The following is a 19,934-nucleotide window of genomic DNA, read 5'->3' on the forward strand; positions in this document are numbered from 1 at the left end:
AGATGTATGATGTGAAATCAACTTTTTGGAAGTAATAAAAAATATTTTGAATTGTCTCTCTATCTTGTACATTCTTCTAAATGTGATATGTCAATCTTGAAAATTGTTGTAATCGGTGATATGTTTTAATAAGCTGTGTCTTTTTTGTTTGAAGTAATAACACAGTGGAAGTTGGATGCATATGATTACTCCTTTCAACTTACCTTAATTCTGGGGACAGAATAAAACACATCTGAGTGAAAAGAAGTGGTATCTCTACAGTAATGCTGCAAAAACAATTGCTTTCACTTAATCTATATTTTTTAAGTTTCTTGGGGGGCAGACAAGCCTACAAAGTGCAAAAAAAAGGGTGGCCACAAGGGCGCGCAAATGGCCCATCCCTCAGTTTCGGATGGCTGTCCTGCGCACCCTTGTGGCCACCCTTTTTGCGGCATATGGAACCTATGTTTGCACTGAAGGACACTAGAAAAGGTGCAGAGATCAACTCAGAATTTAAGTTTTCAAGCACACTATCACCTCCTTCAACTCTACCTAATAGTTCCCTCCACCAAAAGGCCCAATTACATTGGATAGTTTAAAAATCTAATTTAATGTTGTAGACACACTTGGTTTCACTATATGTTAACTTTTTTGGTATCCTTTGGGGTAAAAAAAGCTAGAAAATGCAAAAAAAAATGGGGGCCACAAGGGCAAGCAAGTCAGCGATCCAAAACTGATGGATGGACCATTTGCGCACTCTTGTGGCCACCGTTTATTTTGCACTTTCTAGGCTTGTCTGTCCCATAGGATACCCAAAAAGTTAATATTTGATTTATATTTAACTCTTCATGTTCAGAAGCAATAAACTCAAAACACATGGATAATAGACACAATAGACACAATTGTTAATCATTTTGTCATTGCAAAGTATCTCACTACAAAGATAAGGGTGTGCAATCGGTTAATGCTCGAAGCCCCATCGCAATCGACGTGCAAGCTGCATATCTTTTGGCTGTATTGTCACTCGCTTTGCATGTATGACACATAGGTTGGTATCTTCCAACCCCGAAATGATATGGGCCTCTGCAGCTTCTTAAATAGCCTCTAGCACTATTTCTTGCATTCTATACTGATTTCCATAGCTTTGAAGCACCTCCTTCACTGTGCGAGCAAAGGGGACGTGTCGAATTAAAATCTCTGTAGTCTTCTGGTAGTGTCGGCTTTCTGCAAATACCCTTGCTATTTTCTAGCGCCATTGAGGTTGTGGGGACACTTGCACATTTGCTGGCTGGCGACGTTTACGCTTCTTGAAAAACTTTGACTTGCACCTGTTTACATGCTTAGGGGTTGGATCTGCATCCTCTTCTGATTCATCCTCTTCTCTTGGCTCCCGATCTTGTGCTGTGGGGAGAGCTCCCTGGCCTCAAGGCAGTGTCTTCCCCCCAACGGGTACCCGGTGTATGGTATATCAGCTCATTGCCATGGTGGCTCTGTCTCTGATTCAGTGTCTGTATGGACCACTCGAGTTTTGGATGGTCCTGCTTGTGATTTGTAGCGCGGCGGCTCCTCCTTATCGGACTCTTGTGTTTGTTGGGCCTCTTCTTCTCTCCACCGCTGGACGCGTTGCTTCATTCTTCATCTAGGTGTTTCTTCTTGTGAACGTAAAGATTCTTCAGCCCTCGATGACTCTTGTGCCCTACTACCATGCCCACTGCTAGAAGAGTGCTTGGAACGGCTAGGTGTTTGTGGCCGTTTTCTTGTGCCTTTAAGCCATGCCGACTTCTCACATCCTTGGAGGGTGTTTTTGTTGGCAGGCAGATGCTCTTTTGCGGTTTGTTTGGTGCGCGCCATTTGGTATGATAAGAGCTCCCGTGTGCTTAAGAAATGAGTGGTTTATGAGAGCATGTGATATTTATAAGGGCCCATTTTAAAAGGACCATGTTCACACTAATTTTGGAAAAAATCTATTATTTTTTAAATGAACATGTTGTTAAGAGTTGGACCCTACGTTCACGTGTAGTCACTCGCGCAGAATCAACTTTGACCCTTGTGGCACTCTGCATTGGCGCCATGCTGCATGCTTGGCGGGGCCATGCGACATTTTCCACTTGTTCCTATACTCTTAACGACTCCATTTCCGCACTTCAATAGCAATCTTGGATTGTCTCGCACGCTCCATTGTGAGCTTACGAGCAAATGTTGTGCAAAAAAATCAGTTGAACATCTCCTCCAAATAATTGGATTGCACTATTCCACCACCATGTCGAGTATTTTTGAAGTACACCCCCCTTGCTCGATAATGGGACTTCTCCATGTCTTGAGTGCTAAAAATTTCAAGCGATCCATATTTGTGCATAAAAAATGCACCATGCGCAAACAAGATATGTTGTTCACATGAGTAAACGATCCACATTATTTAATGAAAACAATCCCTTGTAATAAGTTCATCACGTAACATGGCTTACCATGTAATGTGTGATCTTATTTTCACCCCAGGAAAGGGTTAAGACCTTGGTAAAATCCGCCAAGGCTTCTTGAAATGATTGGCATTGTTCTTCTGTTGTGTATTAAGGCCCATAAGCTTGACCCTTTTTTCAAAATGTACCCAAACTTGCTTGTGCTTGTTTGCAAGCTCGCCATTTGAATCATTGTCAGTAGTAGCTTTGCATAACTCCTTCCAAAGCTCCCAAAGGTTACCTGCCTGCTGGTTGGAGCTGTTTTGAGCAGTATATCGACCTGGCTTTCCTTGGGAAACTTTCTTCAAAAAGTGTGTGGCCTTTGGTCCACTCATTGACACTTGTTGAGCAATTTCATGGGCCACCCCTGTGTTCTTTGCAACAACGATAGACACATTTCCATCGTGACAGCCAATGGAATTCAAGAGTGCCTCCACTCTTTCGATCGCTTCTTGGGACTTTTCCAATGGTTTCATTGTGAAAGCATAGTCAATGTGGAGCTTCAATAGCCTATCAAAAATACGCATGAATGCGTGTAATGTACAAAAATGTACATTCAATAGAGAAAATGGAAAGATTGGATTCCAAGCGTGGTCCTTTTGAGCACGGTTTGGGGCATTGAGCATGGGACATCTCAGAATAGATACTTCCCATTCTCTACCTTCATCTCCGACATCATGACAATCCAACCCTTGTTCTCCATTCCCTTGCCATGGAAGCATGGAAGCGACCTTTGCAGTGCTCTTGTGTGATTTTTGTCCGTTAGGTTTCTACCCTCGAGTGCAAAATGGACAAGGCATGAGAGAAGAATCCCCTTGTTTGCAGCCAAGCAAACACTTTATGGTCTTCAAGTCCCCACCTAAGTGCCACTCCACATCATAGCTACCAAAACCCTCAACCTCTGACTTTTCACCTGCAATTTGGGAGTGTATTACTTTTGTGATCCATGGAGTTCTCTCAAAAATCCATGAAAGTACTCCATTGGTCTCTTTGGGCACCTCAATAGCGCCCAACCACCAAATATCTTTCTTTGATTGCATGCTAAAAGACGGTGTGGGAGATGGCTCGACTGAATCCCTTCGCTTGGTTTGCAAAAGGGCCTCATTCATTAGAGTGACACTTAGCCTCTCTAACCTTCAACCTTTCACTATTTGACACTCATCGAGTTTCAGCACAAAAGTGACCTTTGTGTCAAGCACTGCAAAATAAATAGTGCCAAAACCTTATACTTCAAAGTATATGATAAGAGCACAACCAAAAGAAAAAAGTATAGTGTGTCACCTTCTTCAGGTAACTCGTAAAATCTAAGCATGGTTTGTTGAAGCCTTCTAAGGTCCACAAAAATATTGTTCCACATTGTGTAAAGGAAGCCCTTCTCCGAAGGTCTTATGGAGTGTTTTTTACCTTTTTCCCTTGCCTTTGTTGTGCACGAAGCATAAAGGGAAGTTGGCATGTATCCTCAATGTGTAGGTATGTCCCAATGCGGGAGAACACATCTTCGTTTGTGGCCTTCTTTGAGAGGTGACCTTGTGTGGAACGGGAAATAGGTTTTCCACAATGCGATGCTCTTTGAGGGCATCCTTTAGGAGTTGAAAAATAGCCTGATAGGCTTTGGTACTGATTCCAGCCTCATCACAAGCTTATTGCACATCATCATCACTAACCACATATCTCAATTTACGCATAAGGTCCTTGGTGACTGCATCCTTAATGTGCTTACCTCCAGGTGATTATAAGATAGAAATCACAGCCTGGGTATTGAGACAACTAGTGAGAAGGTTGATTCGTTCATCTTGGCTTGTTCCACCGCATGCCTCTTGGATGAAGTTCTAGCAACCAATAAAAATAAATGTTAGAAAATAGTGTGAAGTAAGAATGCATCATGCAAGTAAAGACCAAATCACCTTGTGGCTGTCACTCGTTGTTTGCATGCTTCACCCAAATGTGCAGGAGTTTCAATGGATGAATATGTGTGTTTGCGTTCTCTTGCACCAAGGGGTGTTTCTTTCAAGTATGTGATGGTGTTAGCAAGCTTCTTAATGTGAGAATCCTTTTCCTGCATTTGTTGTTGAAAAGTTTCAACCACCCTCTTTGAAGAGGCAATACTCTCTTGTAATGCCGTCATCTTGAGGTGAAGAGCTTAACATTCGTGCATCCACATATGCAAAGAAGCACCTGCACCCATACACAACCGCTTGCAATAGCCTAACAAGCCTGCTTCTCCCCTCCCAAGATATCGAAGAAATGTCAAAAGGCTGTCAAAGGATGGATGGAAGTGGCTTATAGGATCGTAAGGATACACATGGCCATCCACCCAAATGTCAACATTCGTCTCACCAGCGGCGCGATATTCCTGTGATGACCTTTGATCACCCTCACATGCGGCCTTCAATACAAACACCGTTGGTAAGCGAATATGTATGCTTTTGGTGTGCGAAGTACCTGGTGGTGGAAGCAAACGATTTGTGATGTTCGTGAGCACCATGGTAGCTGTTGCGTGAGGAAGCAAAGGATGAAAAGATAGAGAGGGAGGGGGAGGGAGAGGGGGAGGGAGGAAGATGGGAGGAAAGAAGGGGGGGGGGGAGGGAGAGATTGAGGAGGAGGAGAAAGGTAGGGGCAGGGAGGGAGAGGAGAGGGAGAGAGGAGGAGGAGGAGAGCACAAAGTATTTTTTATTTTTTTGGGAAAAAGTTTTTTGAAAAAATGGACTTTCTAAGGTTGTGGGTAAAAAAAGGTCAAAAAATGATTTTTGGATATGTATATATATTGGGAGGGAGTTTTAAGTAAAAAATAAGTTAAAATGAGTTTTTTTTTTTTAAGTCAAATTTTGACTCTTAGTGACCCACGTTTTTGCTGATGTGGTCACACCCCTATACTTCCTTCACAAAAAGAAAGCTAGAGAGAGAAAGTAACCCCTTAGATCCACATCCTACATTTGTTTAAATAAAAGGCTAGAAAAGCCTACTCAAAACTACCTTCTTTAATACCCTTATCCCCTTAACCTCACACAACATTAGCCTTATTCCCTAAAAATTAGGATTCCTTACAAGACCCATGCAAGGTCCATATTTCTCCTAATGTCTCTCTCTCTCTCTCTCCTCTCTCTTTCTCTCTCTCTCACTGCTCCAATGTGTATGTGTCCTTGAGTCCTTCAATATTTAACCTGAGATGAAGCTAGCTCTCTCTCTCTCTCTCTCTCTCTCTCTCTCTCTCACTCAACTCAAATACACAATATGTCATGAGAAACCATCTTTGTGTTTTCTATTTCATACTTAAGTGCACCCCAAATCAGTTGACAAGCTCTTCTACAAAGTCATAGAGCTCAAAGAGAGCTTTGTTTAGATAAAAGAAGTTTTTGAGTCAAAGGGTTTTAGCTCAAGTTATGAGCAAAACAGTGACCTGCTACAATTTGCCCCTTAATTGAGCAACCTGCTTCTCTCTCTCTTTGAGCTTGTAGAAAGCTCAATTTTCTCTCCCCTTTGTGGATTGTGGATTTCATCTCCTTGCCACCTAAAGACATGAGCTCTATGTGTCAAGCTCACAATGCCTTCATAGCTACCGATGTGAATCTTTCCGAGAAGAGGGAAATGCTGGCACCATAACCTTCCACTTTGATACAACTTGTAGAGTAGCGGGGTGGGCAAGTGGTGCATGTGAAGTGCGAGAGAGGAGAGGAGGAAACACACAATATAAGTGGAGCTACTCACCACAATCTATGAGAGGGCCCCTTGCTCTTCTATTTAGTAAAGAATAAGGTGTGTACAAATGATGAGCGGTTGAATGTCTCTGATGCATCCGACTAAGGTAAGAGACACACCACCTTTACCCCAACATAAGCCTCTTTCCTCTAGGTAGGAGGGTGTTGAGATGCAGAAGAGATGCAAAAGCTGAGAGATTAGGGTTTCCAGAGAAGAGAGAGAGAGAGAGAGAGAGAGAGAGAGAGAGAGAGAGAGAGAGAGGGTTTGGTGGATCTTCTTGTCACACACTATGTGAGCTCCTTATTATTGTATATTATCAACAATGAAGAATAATTAGAAGTTAAAGTTAGTGAGCTGTTAATTTGTGATGCTATTGGGGGCCTAATGGCCTTTATCTCCAATAGAGGGACTTCCCACTTGAGTGTCACAAGGCACGTCACATATACACAAGGTAGCCTATGTAGCATGCCACGTGTATTGACCAAAGGCCATCCCACCTTCTTGTCTTTAGCAAGACACTCACCCTTCAGACCTGTCGATGACATGTGGTAGAGCCATGCCCTAGGGAAAGTTTCCACTTATTTGCAAATAGACCCTTCACCTAACATCCCCCCCCCCCCCCTCTTTAAGAGAGAGTTTCTGGCTGGCCAAACATCATTGCGTAGCTTTCTACACATCGATGTTTTCAAGAATAGATTTTCTCACCGTGTGTTGTGAAAGGACATTACGTTCCATGTACAAAAGAGTTTTCATCTATGAAGGGATTAGTGGATGTAAGTAATTGTTGTGCAGAATTGGCATGACCAAAACATGTGTTTGTACTTTACTAACATAAGTACGAGCTAGGTAACTTACGTTGCCAATATCTCCATAGAGAACTTCTTACCAATCTAGATAGTAAGGACCTCGATGTGGGAAACAAGCTGTAAACAAACCGGGTGTGAATACCTTTTGCTTTAACCCCTATTTGTGCCCTTGATGCATGTTACCTTATAGCTATGCATGATCTTGTGACTTGTAAAGATCTTGTTGAATGAAGTTTGTCAAGAGTATTTATTCGTGCTGAATAAAGTCTATCAAGAGCATTCATTCTTGGTAATTGAAGTTTTCAACAGCATGCATTGAGCTTGTGGTGAATAGATTAAATCTTGCTGATGCGAACACCTTGTTCATCAAGGTTGGATGGTTCCTTGCCTTATGTGAAAACCGGTAAGCACTTTCGTTTTTCTTGCAACAAGGCTTTGCCTTGAAACTCTTGTGTGTTGAGTTGTCGAGCATAGAAGCACAACTTCCGTGTGTTAATTTTAAGCCGTCCTTGTGCCACAAAGAAGGTTTTGTTAGCTTGCTACAAAGCTAGACGTGTTTAACAAGATCTGTGGAAAAATATTGATACAAACCTTGCTTGAGACAGATTTAAAAAGCCATGCTTGATAAGTTTTGACGTGAAAACTTGCTTTCAAGCCTTGTTTGATGAGTATTCATTGAAAATCATGTTTATCAGGATGGCTCCTATCATATGAGATTATCCTCTCATGTCAATCAATATAGATGTTGCCATCCGTAGCAATTAGGTAGACTTGCATCATGTGCATGACATTCAATTGCCTCACACCATGTCTGGCTATTGAAAAATGAAAATCTTAGCTACATGCAAGCATAAAGGCAACATGCATGAATGCTAAGAGATCTCAAGATCCCAAATCAATCTTAATTTTCCTCACACTCCTAGCATGCCTTGCCCGGGCATAGGCATGAGTTTGAACAAGAAGTTCTTGAATTAGAGCTTACCTAATCACATGCACTTCCATGCAAGAGCTAGATTGTAAAATTTGTATTGTAAAGACATTGTTGCTGGAAGGGTTTATGGTTTAGGATTTAGGATTGCAACAAACTATAGCCATGCCATGCAAAATTTTTGTTTGTTTAAGAATATCTATTCGGCTCTATATGGGCTATAAACCTGAGCTCTAATACCTAATTAAAGTGTGTATGAGGTAGGGAAGGAGAAAGGTGCTACATACCATAGACATGCCCAGAAACACTCAAATTTACATTGTAGAAAACACGCACATGTGCGTACGTGTGCACTAGGACATGTAGCTTTGTGCTCTCAACATCTCCACGTCTAGCTAACTTAATTATCTCTTGAATGTAGTTCTACATCTTTCACTTTCAGGTTCGACGATTGTGTTGTCCGTCCATGATGACTGTAAAGCAAAGATACTGTCATGTAAGAATTCACTCAACTAGCTAAGCATCGATTTTGCAATTTTGAACATTTACTCCACGAGGAAATTATCATCTTGAGCTACCATTTCTTGCTCAAAGAGCTAAACCACTGCATAAAATTCTAATTTTACTTGCATGTCCTTTGGTCAACGACTATCAGTAAGTAAATGAACTTGAGAGAAACCTTACTAATGCTTGGGCATCCCTTCTCCGATTCAACCACACTAATTGAAGGATTGTTTCATGCTTTTGCAAAAACATAGCGATGAGCCCTAGATTTTGGTTGGCGCTTAGAGCTTAAAATTGTGCAATTGAATGCAAAACTTAAAGTGTAATGTAAGTTCAAAATTTGATGTGCAACCTCTGCATCTAGATGAGATAATTGTTTCCAATTGATGTATCTGGTTTTTAGCAACAATCACTAGGTTGATTCGTCAACTTCATTTTCATTTCACCTTCAGTATATGGTGGTTTGGGTGTTATAAATGCTCCCAGATACAGATACTATACACATTTAGTCTCCAGATGTGGGACCACAATTCGTCATCCTCACCCCAGCTTTTTCCTTTTTATTGCGCCTAAATATATAGCTAGGTGTAGAAAATCAAGGGTCATAGTGATTGTCTATGGTCATTCTCAGACATCTACCTAGAGTGATTTCTTGGATTGTAAATGAAAGTGAAAAGGAGTCATGCATCCTATTTGCAAAGAGGCAAATCTAGCATCATATAAATTTAAGTCCAAAACTTTTGCTTTTCGAGATTACCATAATGCTGCTAAAGGGAAAAAAGACGAACTTTTAAAATAATAAACTAAACCCTTTCTCAACTTGTATGCTAATCATGCGCTACTCACAAGGAGATAAAAAACAATCTTGTTGGTTAGTACTAAGCCCGCTAGCAGCTATGCCTCAATCTGTAATCTTGATGAGATATAGTGAAAGTGAGAGTGATTAGTCTGTATAATATAAGGATGAGGAGATTATGCATGATGTAAACTAGATATGCTAAGAAGACTCTCAATCATCAAGTTAGACTAGCTACCTTGCTTTTCCTCTTGTGCTATGGTCTTAAAAGATTGAAGTAGCCCTTCTAGTGACAAATATAGTGATTATCTCCATGTATAAGAGAGGGGAACAATATATAGGTTGTGGATACATATGGACCCTTCTTGCCTACTTGCTACCTTTGGCCTCAACCTTGATTCTTGTCCACTTGATGTGACATCTTATCCACTCACATTTAGGCTTTTGATCCTTTACGATAATCCACACATTAAAACATAGTGCAAGCTTTAAAGAGAGCTCAAGGACTAGATGCATGTGTTTTTTGAGAGAAAACTTTTGGCTAGGGTAATACCTCGCTTGATATGCCTTAATTTTGGCTACTTCGGCAAATTGAACCTAAAACATAATTGACGAGGTAAAAATGACCTTTGGCCGTTACGACATTGATTATGCTCACATACCAAGAGATTAATGAGAGTGAGTAATATAGCATGCCTAAACATTTTATATTTTTCTTCATACAAACAAAGGGACTAACTTCTACATCAGCATACCATCTTCTATTTGGCCACACATTTACACTTTTTCAAGTTAGCTTGAAGGGCCTTCTTAGCTGTCCAGATGCCTTGATGTAAAATAGTCCAGGCCAAAAAACTGTGCTTGACATGGATGGCAAAGCTCCAAATAGTTTTGAGCCTGTATATCCACTGCTTGGAACTCCAATTCAGTCCCCCATTTCTTGTTAAGCCTCCTCTTTTATAGAGCTTGTGAGGCAATGTTGCAGCTTCTTTCTTTTCTAATATAATTCTTGTTCTCTCAAAAAAAAAAAAAGAGAAACTTTCTTCATTACTGTTAGTGAAGAGGGGTCCGTTATCCAATCATAAAAATCAACAAAGTAATCGAATCACTCAAAACAAGTGACATACCGCATTGCCTCTTGCACGTGTTGACTGAAGAATTAATTTCTAAATGGCTATAGACAAAGCACCCTTGACCAGTACTACCTTTCCCATCTTTGGCACCTGGAAAATCTACCAAGTCTATTTGTAGCAGGTATTCATCGCCTTTAAAATATAAATTCAATTGCAAAATTAACCCTTGTCAAAGAGAGCAATTTGCTACCTAGTGAGTCAAGGTGCAGTGAATGCTGATTTCGCTATGCTCTCTATCAGCATTTTTAGTGAGCCTGAACATGCCTAACCTTGCCTCTGTTTTCAGCAAAGGATCCAGCACATTGCAAAGAATCCATCACCTTGCCTCTGTTTTCAGCAAACGATCCAGCACATTGCAAAAACCTTCCGTTTTCTTGACTTGCACTTCGGCATCCCGATGTCAATACAGCATTAAGACTGTAAAACGCTAACTTGTACTGACATGATAGATCAGCTTACTTTAAAAGATCATAGACACCATTTGCAAACTAAACTAGGAAGCCGTGTCACATTGGCTCCCAGAAATAGATTTCCATCAATCCTTACAATAAGCTGTTCAGAAATTCTAGCAACACCATCTACGATGAGATCGCATTCCTAGCAACACCTGTAATCAAAACGCTAACATACACTGACGTGATAGATCGGCTTACACTATCTGCACAAAACTAAGAAGCCACATCACATCGGCTCCTAGAAATAGATTCCCGTCAATCCTATCCTAGCAACACCATCTACAGTTAGCAGAGCAATGAGGAGTAGGCTATCCTCGAACAGCAAAATGCAGCGACACAAACTTGGATATTCCTGCCGTGCTGTCTGCTTGAAGTTGGATCTGCAGTATCAAACACACCGTCAGACTCTCTCCTTCAAAGTCCATGCAGAGTTACAACCTGTTGATACTCAGCTTCCCAAGACTGGGTCTTATGCCATAGCTTACCCAGCACTACACGTCACGAAATGATCCAGTCAAATGAGTTCTTCCTTCATCGTCAGCATGCACCAGAATTTCCTCTTTGCCCTTCAACGCCCACGAGAAGATCCAAGCATCAGAGTTGAAGCGGTAACCAGGTAAGACAGCTTCCACCAAGCATTTGAACACCTTCTTTATTACAAAAATCTGCAATTCGGCCTTTTTAAGGACTGTATCATCACACCCAAATTTTGACTCTCCAAATGATACATTGAAAGTTCTTTCCTGCAAATCAGAGCTCCCTCTGACATCCACCTCTATCATCGTACGATAGAGATCAAAGTGCGCAGCTACCAACATAACCAAGGGTGCATTGTGCTGCCAATCCAAAGCCTTTACAAAATCTTCGACAGGGATCTCATCATCTATGCCGTGGACTTTAATGGCACGTACCATAGCTATGACATCGTCCAAACCTGCTATGATTGATTCCTTGCCCGTAAACCTACTCGGATATTTTGGTGCCTGATCAGTTGAAGCTTTCACTTGGCTATACACCAGTTTAAGAAGTATTTTGACGTCATCCCGGGTAGGTGGCACCAACCTTCTGGATGCACTTATGTTGGACCTTCTCTTCTTTTTCCTTCCTCTGCTGCTTACCAATTCCAACAATCCATTTGCACAAGCTTTGTAACTTCTTGCTTCCGATGCTGGTAGGTGCTCCATCTTCCCCAAAGCCGATTGAAAACTTCTAGAGAAGAGAACGATTGACTTCTTGAGATTTTCTCTTGTGAAGAGCTTTGGATATAGGTTGCTGTGGATCATATTCTCCACATCCGTCATACTGATATCGATTTGTAAATGGCCAAAAAGGTGTCTGCACATTTCTGCAAGGTTTGTAAATTTCACAGAGCATCTTGCCTGCACACTTCCAAAGTGTGGCACCACCTGTTTCTTTAGAAACCTCCTTGCTGCTATCTCAGCTTGATCGCCAGTCAAGTTTCTCTGGGTGTGCCACTGTACAGAAAGGTCCTGTTTTACATTCCCAACTTCTCCTTCAATGCTTGTTAAGCGTTCTTGTACCTTGAGGAGGGCATGCTCTGACGCCTTGCATGCTTGAAGCTTTGATATAGCATGCCTCACATTCCTTTTGAACAACACAATGGATCTGTTGCAAGAGGATTGGGGGGGGGGGGGGAAGCAAAGACTTGTCTATAACCAGCATAACACAGACTTGTTGTACAAGAAGCTTTCCTTTAAGAAGATCAAGGCCTACCTGGGTAGTAAAGGGTTCCTCCTTAACCTTCCGAACCTGGCCCTTTGCCTCAGTTTCCAGAATGCTTTAGCAACGCTTTCTGATGAGGCTTGCACCTGAAAAAAAGCATGAGAAACTAGAGCTTAAAGTCTGCATAGGAGATACTTGTGAGTTCGACCTAAAACTAAAGCTTGAATAGTACCATAGCTGGTTTGAGTCAAACAGCACAGAGAGAATGGCTTCACTTGCACTACTATGGATGTGAAGATCTGTGAGGAAAAAATTCCCAGCATTGAGGCTGTGAAGAGAACGTTTGCATTTGCATGTGTACGAGGCATCTTTACGGCCAATTGATGATGTTTTACAGTCTCAAGAAAATTCGAAGAAGCAAGGAAGAATCTGCTGAACATGCAGGCTAAGAGCTCGTGATACTCACTTAGTATCACCTGTGACCCCGCGTAAGCTGATTCACCCTCACGCAACCCTCACGCAATGGCACTGATTGGTCAAGTGCAGGGATATATCAAACTGGAAACTGAATGAAGCTTTGAGCTGCGGATGACGACGCGAGATGCTCACCTGAAATTATCATCATCCGCCATAGCTGCTGCGTCACCTTCATGTAACGACATTGATGCAGCTATTTGACTAGCAGTCTCTCTCTCTCTCTCTTCTCTCTCTCTCTCTCCCTCTCCCTCCCCCCCTCATTTTTGAATAACAGGTCTTGAGTTCAACTCTCCTTGTCGGCTAGATCTTTAAGGTCTCTTGGGATAGTTCCCTACGACATTAGAACTCTCTTCTTCTTCTTCTCTCTCTCTCTTACTCGCTTATTGGTTCGATTTTGATGGAGTGTGCATTGTATTATGAAGTCAAGGTTTGCCGTCCTCTATTGGCAGCAAATGTAGGTTTTGGAATTAATTATGACGTGTTTTTAATCCGTAAACACCTTTGCCATGTGTAGTAACTTTTTGAAGGAGGCAATTTAACCTCAGCTAATCTTCCATGATTTAGTGAGGGATAGTTCTAAATCGACGCCAATAAGCGGAGAAGTGGGTAAGTAGAATATGATGGCTCTACCCAATGCCCATCAAGTCACGACAATATGCAAAACGCTCAGGAGGTAAACCCTTCGTGAGAAGGTCAGCAGGGTTGCCATGTTTGCGCATCTTGACAAGCTGGATGCACTTGTCCTCGAGCATCTCCCGAATGAAATGATACTTGATCTCAATGTGCGTTGTCTTCGCATGAAACACACGATTTCATCCCTATTGAATAGCACTTTGACTGTCACTACGCAATATCAAAATCTCATCATTAATGCCCAAATCTCCCCCTTGACGAATAAGCCAAATAGCTTCTTTGCAAGCTTCAAAAGCGGCCATACATTTTGCCTCAATGGTGGTTGATTGAGCAATGCAATCTTGCACATGAGATCTTCGTGATATTGCACCCCTAACAAATGTGAAAACATAGGCACTAGTGGACCTTCTATTGTCCACATTCCTTGCATAATCAGCATCTTTGTATCCTTTTACACATGCCTCCTTGTTTCCAAAGCATAAGCATTTGTCCTTTGTACAACTCAAAATCTCATCACTCCTTTCAGTGCCTCCCACTGCATGGATGTAAACCCATTGTTTTATTTGTTTCGAAACTTAAAGATAGGCATGGCTTCATCGTCATTGCTAGAGATGTACAATATCTTGCTATCCATGAGGGTTGTTGATCTTGTATTTCTCACCCATAACATTTCATTTGAATCCACATTTCCCTAGTAGTATACACCCAAGCTCTCATTGTCTGTTTTCAAGCGCCTCATGATCCCAGAGTTGATTAATTTTGTAATTTAACAGCATATGGAAGGCGGCCCTTACATGATATCTTCGCTATTTGTCCACAGTGTATGGGTTCTTTACTACAACATACATAGTTCCCTTAGAATCCATGTAGGATCCCCTCTCTTTATTAGTCTAAAATTATTGTTCAAGCTCTATCTCATGGACATCTATTTTCGCACGTGGTTTATCGTATGTATCCAAGTATATATATGGTTCGTGATCATTTTGTTTCAAGAAACTTGTGATCCTCAATACAATACCTCAGGGGTGGGCTTGAATCCTCAATCCCAAATCTATTTCCACTGACATAACAGACATTTTTGAGCTAGTATGTGTCGAGCACTTCTTCAGAGATGGTAGACAACCTATCTCCCTAGTTCACACTCTCTTTTATCAAGGCTCTACTGAAGTTTTCACCAAATGTACCAAGATTTTCCAGCACTTTACCAGATCTTAGGTTCATAAAGATTCACATTTACTAATAGTCAGGTGGATACAAACCTACGATCAACTTCTTTGGTTGGAAACTCTTCCTCTAGAGAAATATTCGGTTAGTTATCTGCCAACTATTTTACTCCAATACTACAATCAACTCCTCTTAGGAGGTACAAAATATCCAGCAATGGCTCTACTGGCTCCTATCACTATTAAGTGCACCTAATGTTGGAGTGGTCTATTTTGTGGGATTTTTGGACTTTAATTACAACTTATGTAAAAACAAATACTCAAAGGTCACGACCACTCAAGAGTTGCATCTGTAAAAGGGTACAAACTATCTAATCAAACTAATGCAAATTGTTCTCAATGAACCTACATATTGTGTCTATGAGTTTCGTGTTTTGATTCCCAGACACTAATGTTTGTGCACACAATCTCAACATGGTGTTTGAAACAGTACACATGGCATGCTAGGTAGGCTATCATATGTACATGTGGCATGCCTTGTGACAATCAAGTGGAAAGGCCCTCTATTAGTGATAAGGACATTAGGCCAATATTATCACAGATTAATAGCTCGCTAATTTCATAAATTCTAATTATTCTTCATTGTTGGTCCACCAAAACCTCTCTCTCTCTCTCTCTCTCTCTCTCTCTCTCTCTCTCTCTCTCTCTCTCTCTCTCTCTCTCTCTCTCTCTCTCTCTCTCTCAACCATAAACTCTCCTTTTACATCTCTTCTACATCGCACACTCATAAACACCCTCCTACCTAGACGGAGGAGGCTTCCCAAAATTGAGGGAGTCAATGGAGGTCTTCAATTTCCCACAAATGGGAACTTAAACTTGAGATACTTTTCCTTGGTGTTAGAATTTTTTGTTTGAGGTTTCTGCCATGTGTGTGTGTGTGTGTGTGTGTGTGTGTGTGTGTGTGTGTGTGTGTGTGTGTGTGTGTGTGTGTGTGTGTGTGTGTGTGTGTGTGTGTGTGTGTGTGTGTGTGTGTGTGTGTGTGAGAGAGAGAGAGAGAGAGAGAGAGAGGCATATTGAAAGATCGACACATAAACAAACAGGATTAGATAGTGAAAAATGATAAAAGAGGTAGAAATAGAATATTGCTTTGAAGAAAACCTTCTTCTTCACCAAGAAAAGCTTCAGTAGGTAGTAGATTTTGGTGGAGAGAGAGAGGGAGTTCCTTTAGCAAAAGGCACAACCTAACGTAACGTACATTTGACATATATATTCTCTCTCTCTCTCTCTCTCTCTCTCTCTCTCTCTCTCTCTCTCTCTCTCTCTCTCTCTCTCTCTCTCTCTCTCTCTCATCAAAGTAATCAAGCTCAATCACAAGTAAGTAGAAGAAACCAAAAGATATGTGGGGCTATTGACCATATGTAGGCAAGGGAAAAAATATATGGAGAGTTGGTATATCAATTCAAACTTGAACTGTGAAGTGATTTAAAAAAAATGAATGGACGAAAGTATTGTTCCGTTTTTTGTTTCAACTTCAAATTGCATAGTTTTGTTTGTTTTTGTTCCTAGTTTCTTTCCAGAACTTAGGAGTAGGGTAAGTAGAACCCAAAACCATCAAATAAAATCGAAACGGTCAGGGAAAAAAAGGGCTAAAAACCATATTTTGGCAAAAATGACCATAACTTTGAAATTTAGGAAATTTGATGGTAGAGACCCAAAGTTGATCAAAAATCAAAAAGTTGGCATCAAAGGACCTCACAAAACTCACAAAAATCCATTGGTAAGTTTCATTAGATTTGGTGGTGGAACGTGGATTGCGATCCATGTACCCCAAAGTTAGACTATGTCAGATTTGATACCATTTGATTGATAGTGGCTCCAATCAATTGAAATCAAAGTTTGAGCTGAAATTGCATCCAAAATCACACTCAAGTCATAGAAATTGGGAAAAACCCTGCATGGCAAAGGTCACAAAAGCTCAAGAAGTTCAAAGAGGGAGGAAAGAGTATCTCTTTTCTCACCTATGATGGCATCTTTGATGCTACCAACAAAGTATTGGCCTTCATCTAGCAATTTGATGCAGCCTTTGGAGATGAGGGCTTCACTGAGTCCTCAAAGATACACCATGTAGCTATGCACTTCCAGAACTCGGCTCGTCAATGGTGGGCTAGCCTTTGTGGCAACGGTGTATCCCCAAAGACATGGAAAACCCTATCAATTTCCATCATGAAGCAATTCCTTTTTGCAAGTGATGCAAAGGACAAAGTTTTTATCGAATGGTGAAGTTTAAAGCTGCTCTCCAACGAGTCTATCCACAAATATGTGGACAAGTTTTGGGATTTACATCTCAAGGCATCTTTCAAAAGATAGACTTTTTTGAGCAAAAGCAATAGTTTTGTGCAAGGCTACCTGAAGATATGACCGATTATGTGCTAACAAAATTTCAAGTCAAAATGAGGTCAAACATGGATCACAATCTATGTACCTTAGCTTATTTTTGGCTTGAAAATTGAGTTGACGATAGCTGAGACCTATTGAAGCATATTTCGCAAAAGAGACACTAGCAAGAAAGTTGAATAAAGAGGGCAAAAGAACCAGAAATAACAGATAGTCAAAAACCACCAGAGTAGACACAAATTCTCACTTTTGATTGGCTAAAAGTTATCCAAATCCAAAAAGATTTTGGGGATAGGCTAGAAACGGCAGACTTGATCAGTTGGAAGAATTTCAAGCCCAGAACCCAGGGGATTCACTATTAGTAATGGTGGGATGTCACCTGTGTGCATCAAAATTAGAGAAACCCCCCTATGTACGGTATCTTACTTGCTAACCTACCCCCCTACATACGGACAAGATATGGACGTTCTCGCAATGAGCCATCCCCCCTCATACAGATTTCGTATGGAATGTAATGACCCACTATTTTTTATGTATACTAGTAACATAACAATTTTAGAAGCACATGCTTTTGCAAAAATACATGTTGAACTGCAAATGAATAGAAGTGTACATTGTAGTGATTTTTCATTTGCAATAGATGTTAAGAGAACAAACCATGAAAAGCAACAAATATAATGACTACTAGATTAAAATAAACCAATTGTTTCAATGTAATTTGTCAAAAAACAAATAGCTTTACCTTGTGAACTGATACAAATCTCAATTTCAAAACATATGATACTAGCCACCTACTTAGTAGGCTTCCCACATAGGATTTAAGGCACACATATAAAATGGATTGTTCTCTAAATAACAAATAATGCATACTCTTAAACAACTATGGAAAACTTCACTCATCAAATCAAAACACATTACAAAACAACCCATTAAAAGATTAATATTTTTGAAAGACAATTATATGTGATATGAATGCACGTCTATGCTTAAGCAAAATGCAACTTTTAAAAAAGCATCATCTGTATTTAATTTTGAGTTTGTACATAAAATATAAATCTTAAAAATTTTGCTAGAGTCTCTTTTGTACGGAGACCTCTTTCTCAAAAAAAATCAGTATACCCTTTTCTTGGGCTCCCACACGGGATTTTCATCACATAATTCTTTTTCCAAAAAAATTGTCCACCTCATCTTGGGCTCCCACGTGGGATTATCTTACACATTAAAATCAAACACATTTTCAATAGAGTCAAAGTAATCTAACTTCAAAGTGGAGGTATGACCTGCATATCATAGCACATAGGAAACCCATTTTCAATAGAGTCAAAGTAACCTAACTTCAAAGTGGTGGTATGACCTGCATATCATAGTACATAGGAAACCTCCAATCACATAGTCTAATCACACGATTACCAAAAGGCCATGTCCACATCGATAGGTGATCATGTACAAAACAAACACAAAATGAAAACATAAAAGTAGCCTACCAAATCAACTTAAGAACCCTCAAAACCAAACTACATTCCAAGTGCTAGTATGTCATGCTTCTCATACTACATAATCAACAAAATGGCATGTCCATGTCATATGGCTGCTGTGTACATAAAATACATAAATCAAAACATCAAAATGAAATGTCTGAAGAGAGTTTCCTAAATCAAATGTGCACCCCTTAATCAACATTTCACTGGTCCACATGCCATGTCGGACAAACATCTTTCGTAGAGCACATCGTCTTTTTATGCAAGTACTCCTATCTAGGTACTGAGCACAATTCTAAGTCAATATTTTCAAAGCGTAGTCATCCCTCATCTTTGCCACTTGCATCCAGAATAAGTATCAACCTGTAAGATTCAAAATAGTTATGCCTAGAATTAGCAAATAAATATAGCTCTTTATTGCACAAACCAATCCCATGAACCTTTCTCTTGGACATGCTTGAACCTAATTTGCAAATGAAGTCAATTTACCTTTCATACTCATTGAAGACCTTGTAGTCCTTAGCATCAAGCTGGTATTCTTAGTCTCCAAATCATACTCAAGTTTGCAAGTGAAATTATCGACTCCAAGGATACACATTGATTGTCCACAAGATTGTATGTATAGCTCCTTGCACCCTTAGCTTTTCGATACCATGCAAGATGTATCTCTACATTTGTAGGTCGATCAAGAAGATCAATAGGACCCCTGGTCTCTTTCGTAGCAGCTCCCACTTTTCTTCTCATACACACAACTCTTCCAAGATACCATGTACCTTTATCTGCACCTTCGCTAGTGCTACAGATCTTTCCTTTCCTCTTGCACCTTGTGTCATCTTTGGAAGACAAACCCTCAAATAAAACAACACAATCTGAGCCTACTACAAGAGAAGTTTCTGTTTGAAACCTGATCTTTTTATCCATTGAAGAATAAATCCCACTTTTCACCCTTGTTAGTCTGTCCTTAGACAGAGTTGGATTTCCATTTAGCTGACTCACAAGGGTACTCTTACACATTTTCTTGCCATGTATCTCTACAAAAGAATAGAAGTAGCTCTGAACTTTCTCGTCTTCATCAACTATCTCATCAAACACATGATGTAATTCACATTCTACAACTATCACGTCATCTTTGTCACATGTGCTCAACTCATTTGCACCTTCCTCTATCTCAAGAGGAGCGTCATCAACAAATCCATAATCCAAAATTTGGTCATCTACATTGGAAACCATTATATCTTCAAGATCTCTCTCTTGCCATGTGTCATGGCACCAAGAGATTGTAAGAACTAGGGAAACTAGACTTGAGATCCTCCTCCTAACCTCCCTTTATATAGGCGGGCTCCTAGCCCCTTG

General features: G+C 40.5%; 1 protein-coding gene and 1 pseudogene across 5 annotated transcripts; both read right to left on the reverse strand.

Annotated features, from left to right (window-relative positions):
* Positions 1-940: 940 nt before the first annotated feature.
* Positions 941-2,203, reverse strand: LOC147428808 (histone H3.1/H3.2-like; annotated as a pseudogene).
* An 8,589-nt stretch (positions 2,204-10,792) lies between these two features.
* On the reverse strand, positions 10,793-13,165 carry LOC147428809 (uncharacterized). Of its 5 annotated transcripts, XM_086497444.1 has the most exons (5): positions 13,046-13,141; positions 12,903-12,964; positions 12,669-12,735; positions 12,488-12,582; positions 10,793-12,379 (listed from the first exon to the last, which is right to left on the reverse strand). In XM_086497444.1, exons 3-5 carry the CDS (start codon positions 12,669-12,671, stop codon positions 11,245-11,247), a joined length of 1,233 nt encoding a protein of 410 aa, XP_086353570.1. In that variant the 5' UTR covers positions 12,672-12,735; positions 12,903-12,964; positions 13,046-13,141; the 3' UTR covers positions 10,793-11,244. The 5 variants fall into 5 exon arrangements, with proteins under 5 accessions (XP_086353570.1, XP_086353569.1, XP_086353568.1 ...); XM_086497443.1 differs by having other exon boundaries at positions 12,903-13,164; XM_086497442.1 differs by having other exon boundaries at positions 10,793-11,133; positions 11,239-12,379; positions 12,669-13,163.
* Positions 13,166-19,934: the final 6,769 nt, after the last annotated feature.

The sequence above is a fragment of the Adiantum capillus-veneris genome, chromosome 23 (genome assembly GCF_014529385.1).
Source record: "Adiantum capillus-veneris isolate H3 chromosome 23, ASM1452938v2, whole genome shotgun sequence".
NCBI classification, from domain to species: Eukaryota; Viridiplantae; Streptophyta; class Polypodiopsida; order Polypodiales; family Pteridaceae; genus Adiantum; species Adiantum capillus-veneris.

Excerpts from the sequence above, each read along its gene's own strand:
- LOC147428809 (XM_086497443.1), bottom strand. Across the intron at positions 12,380-12,487 it reads AGGAACCCTTTACTACCCAG|ATCCATTGTGTTGTTCAAAA; the intron begins GTAGGCCTTGAT and ends CTCTTGCAACAG.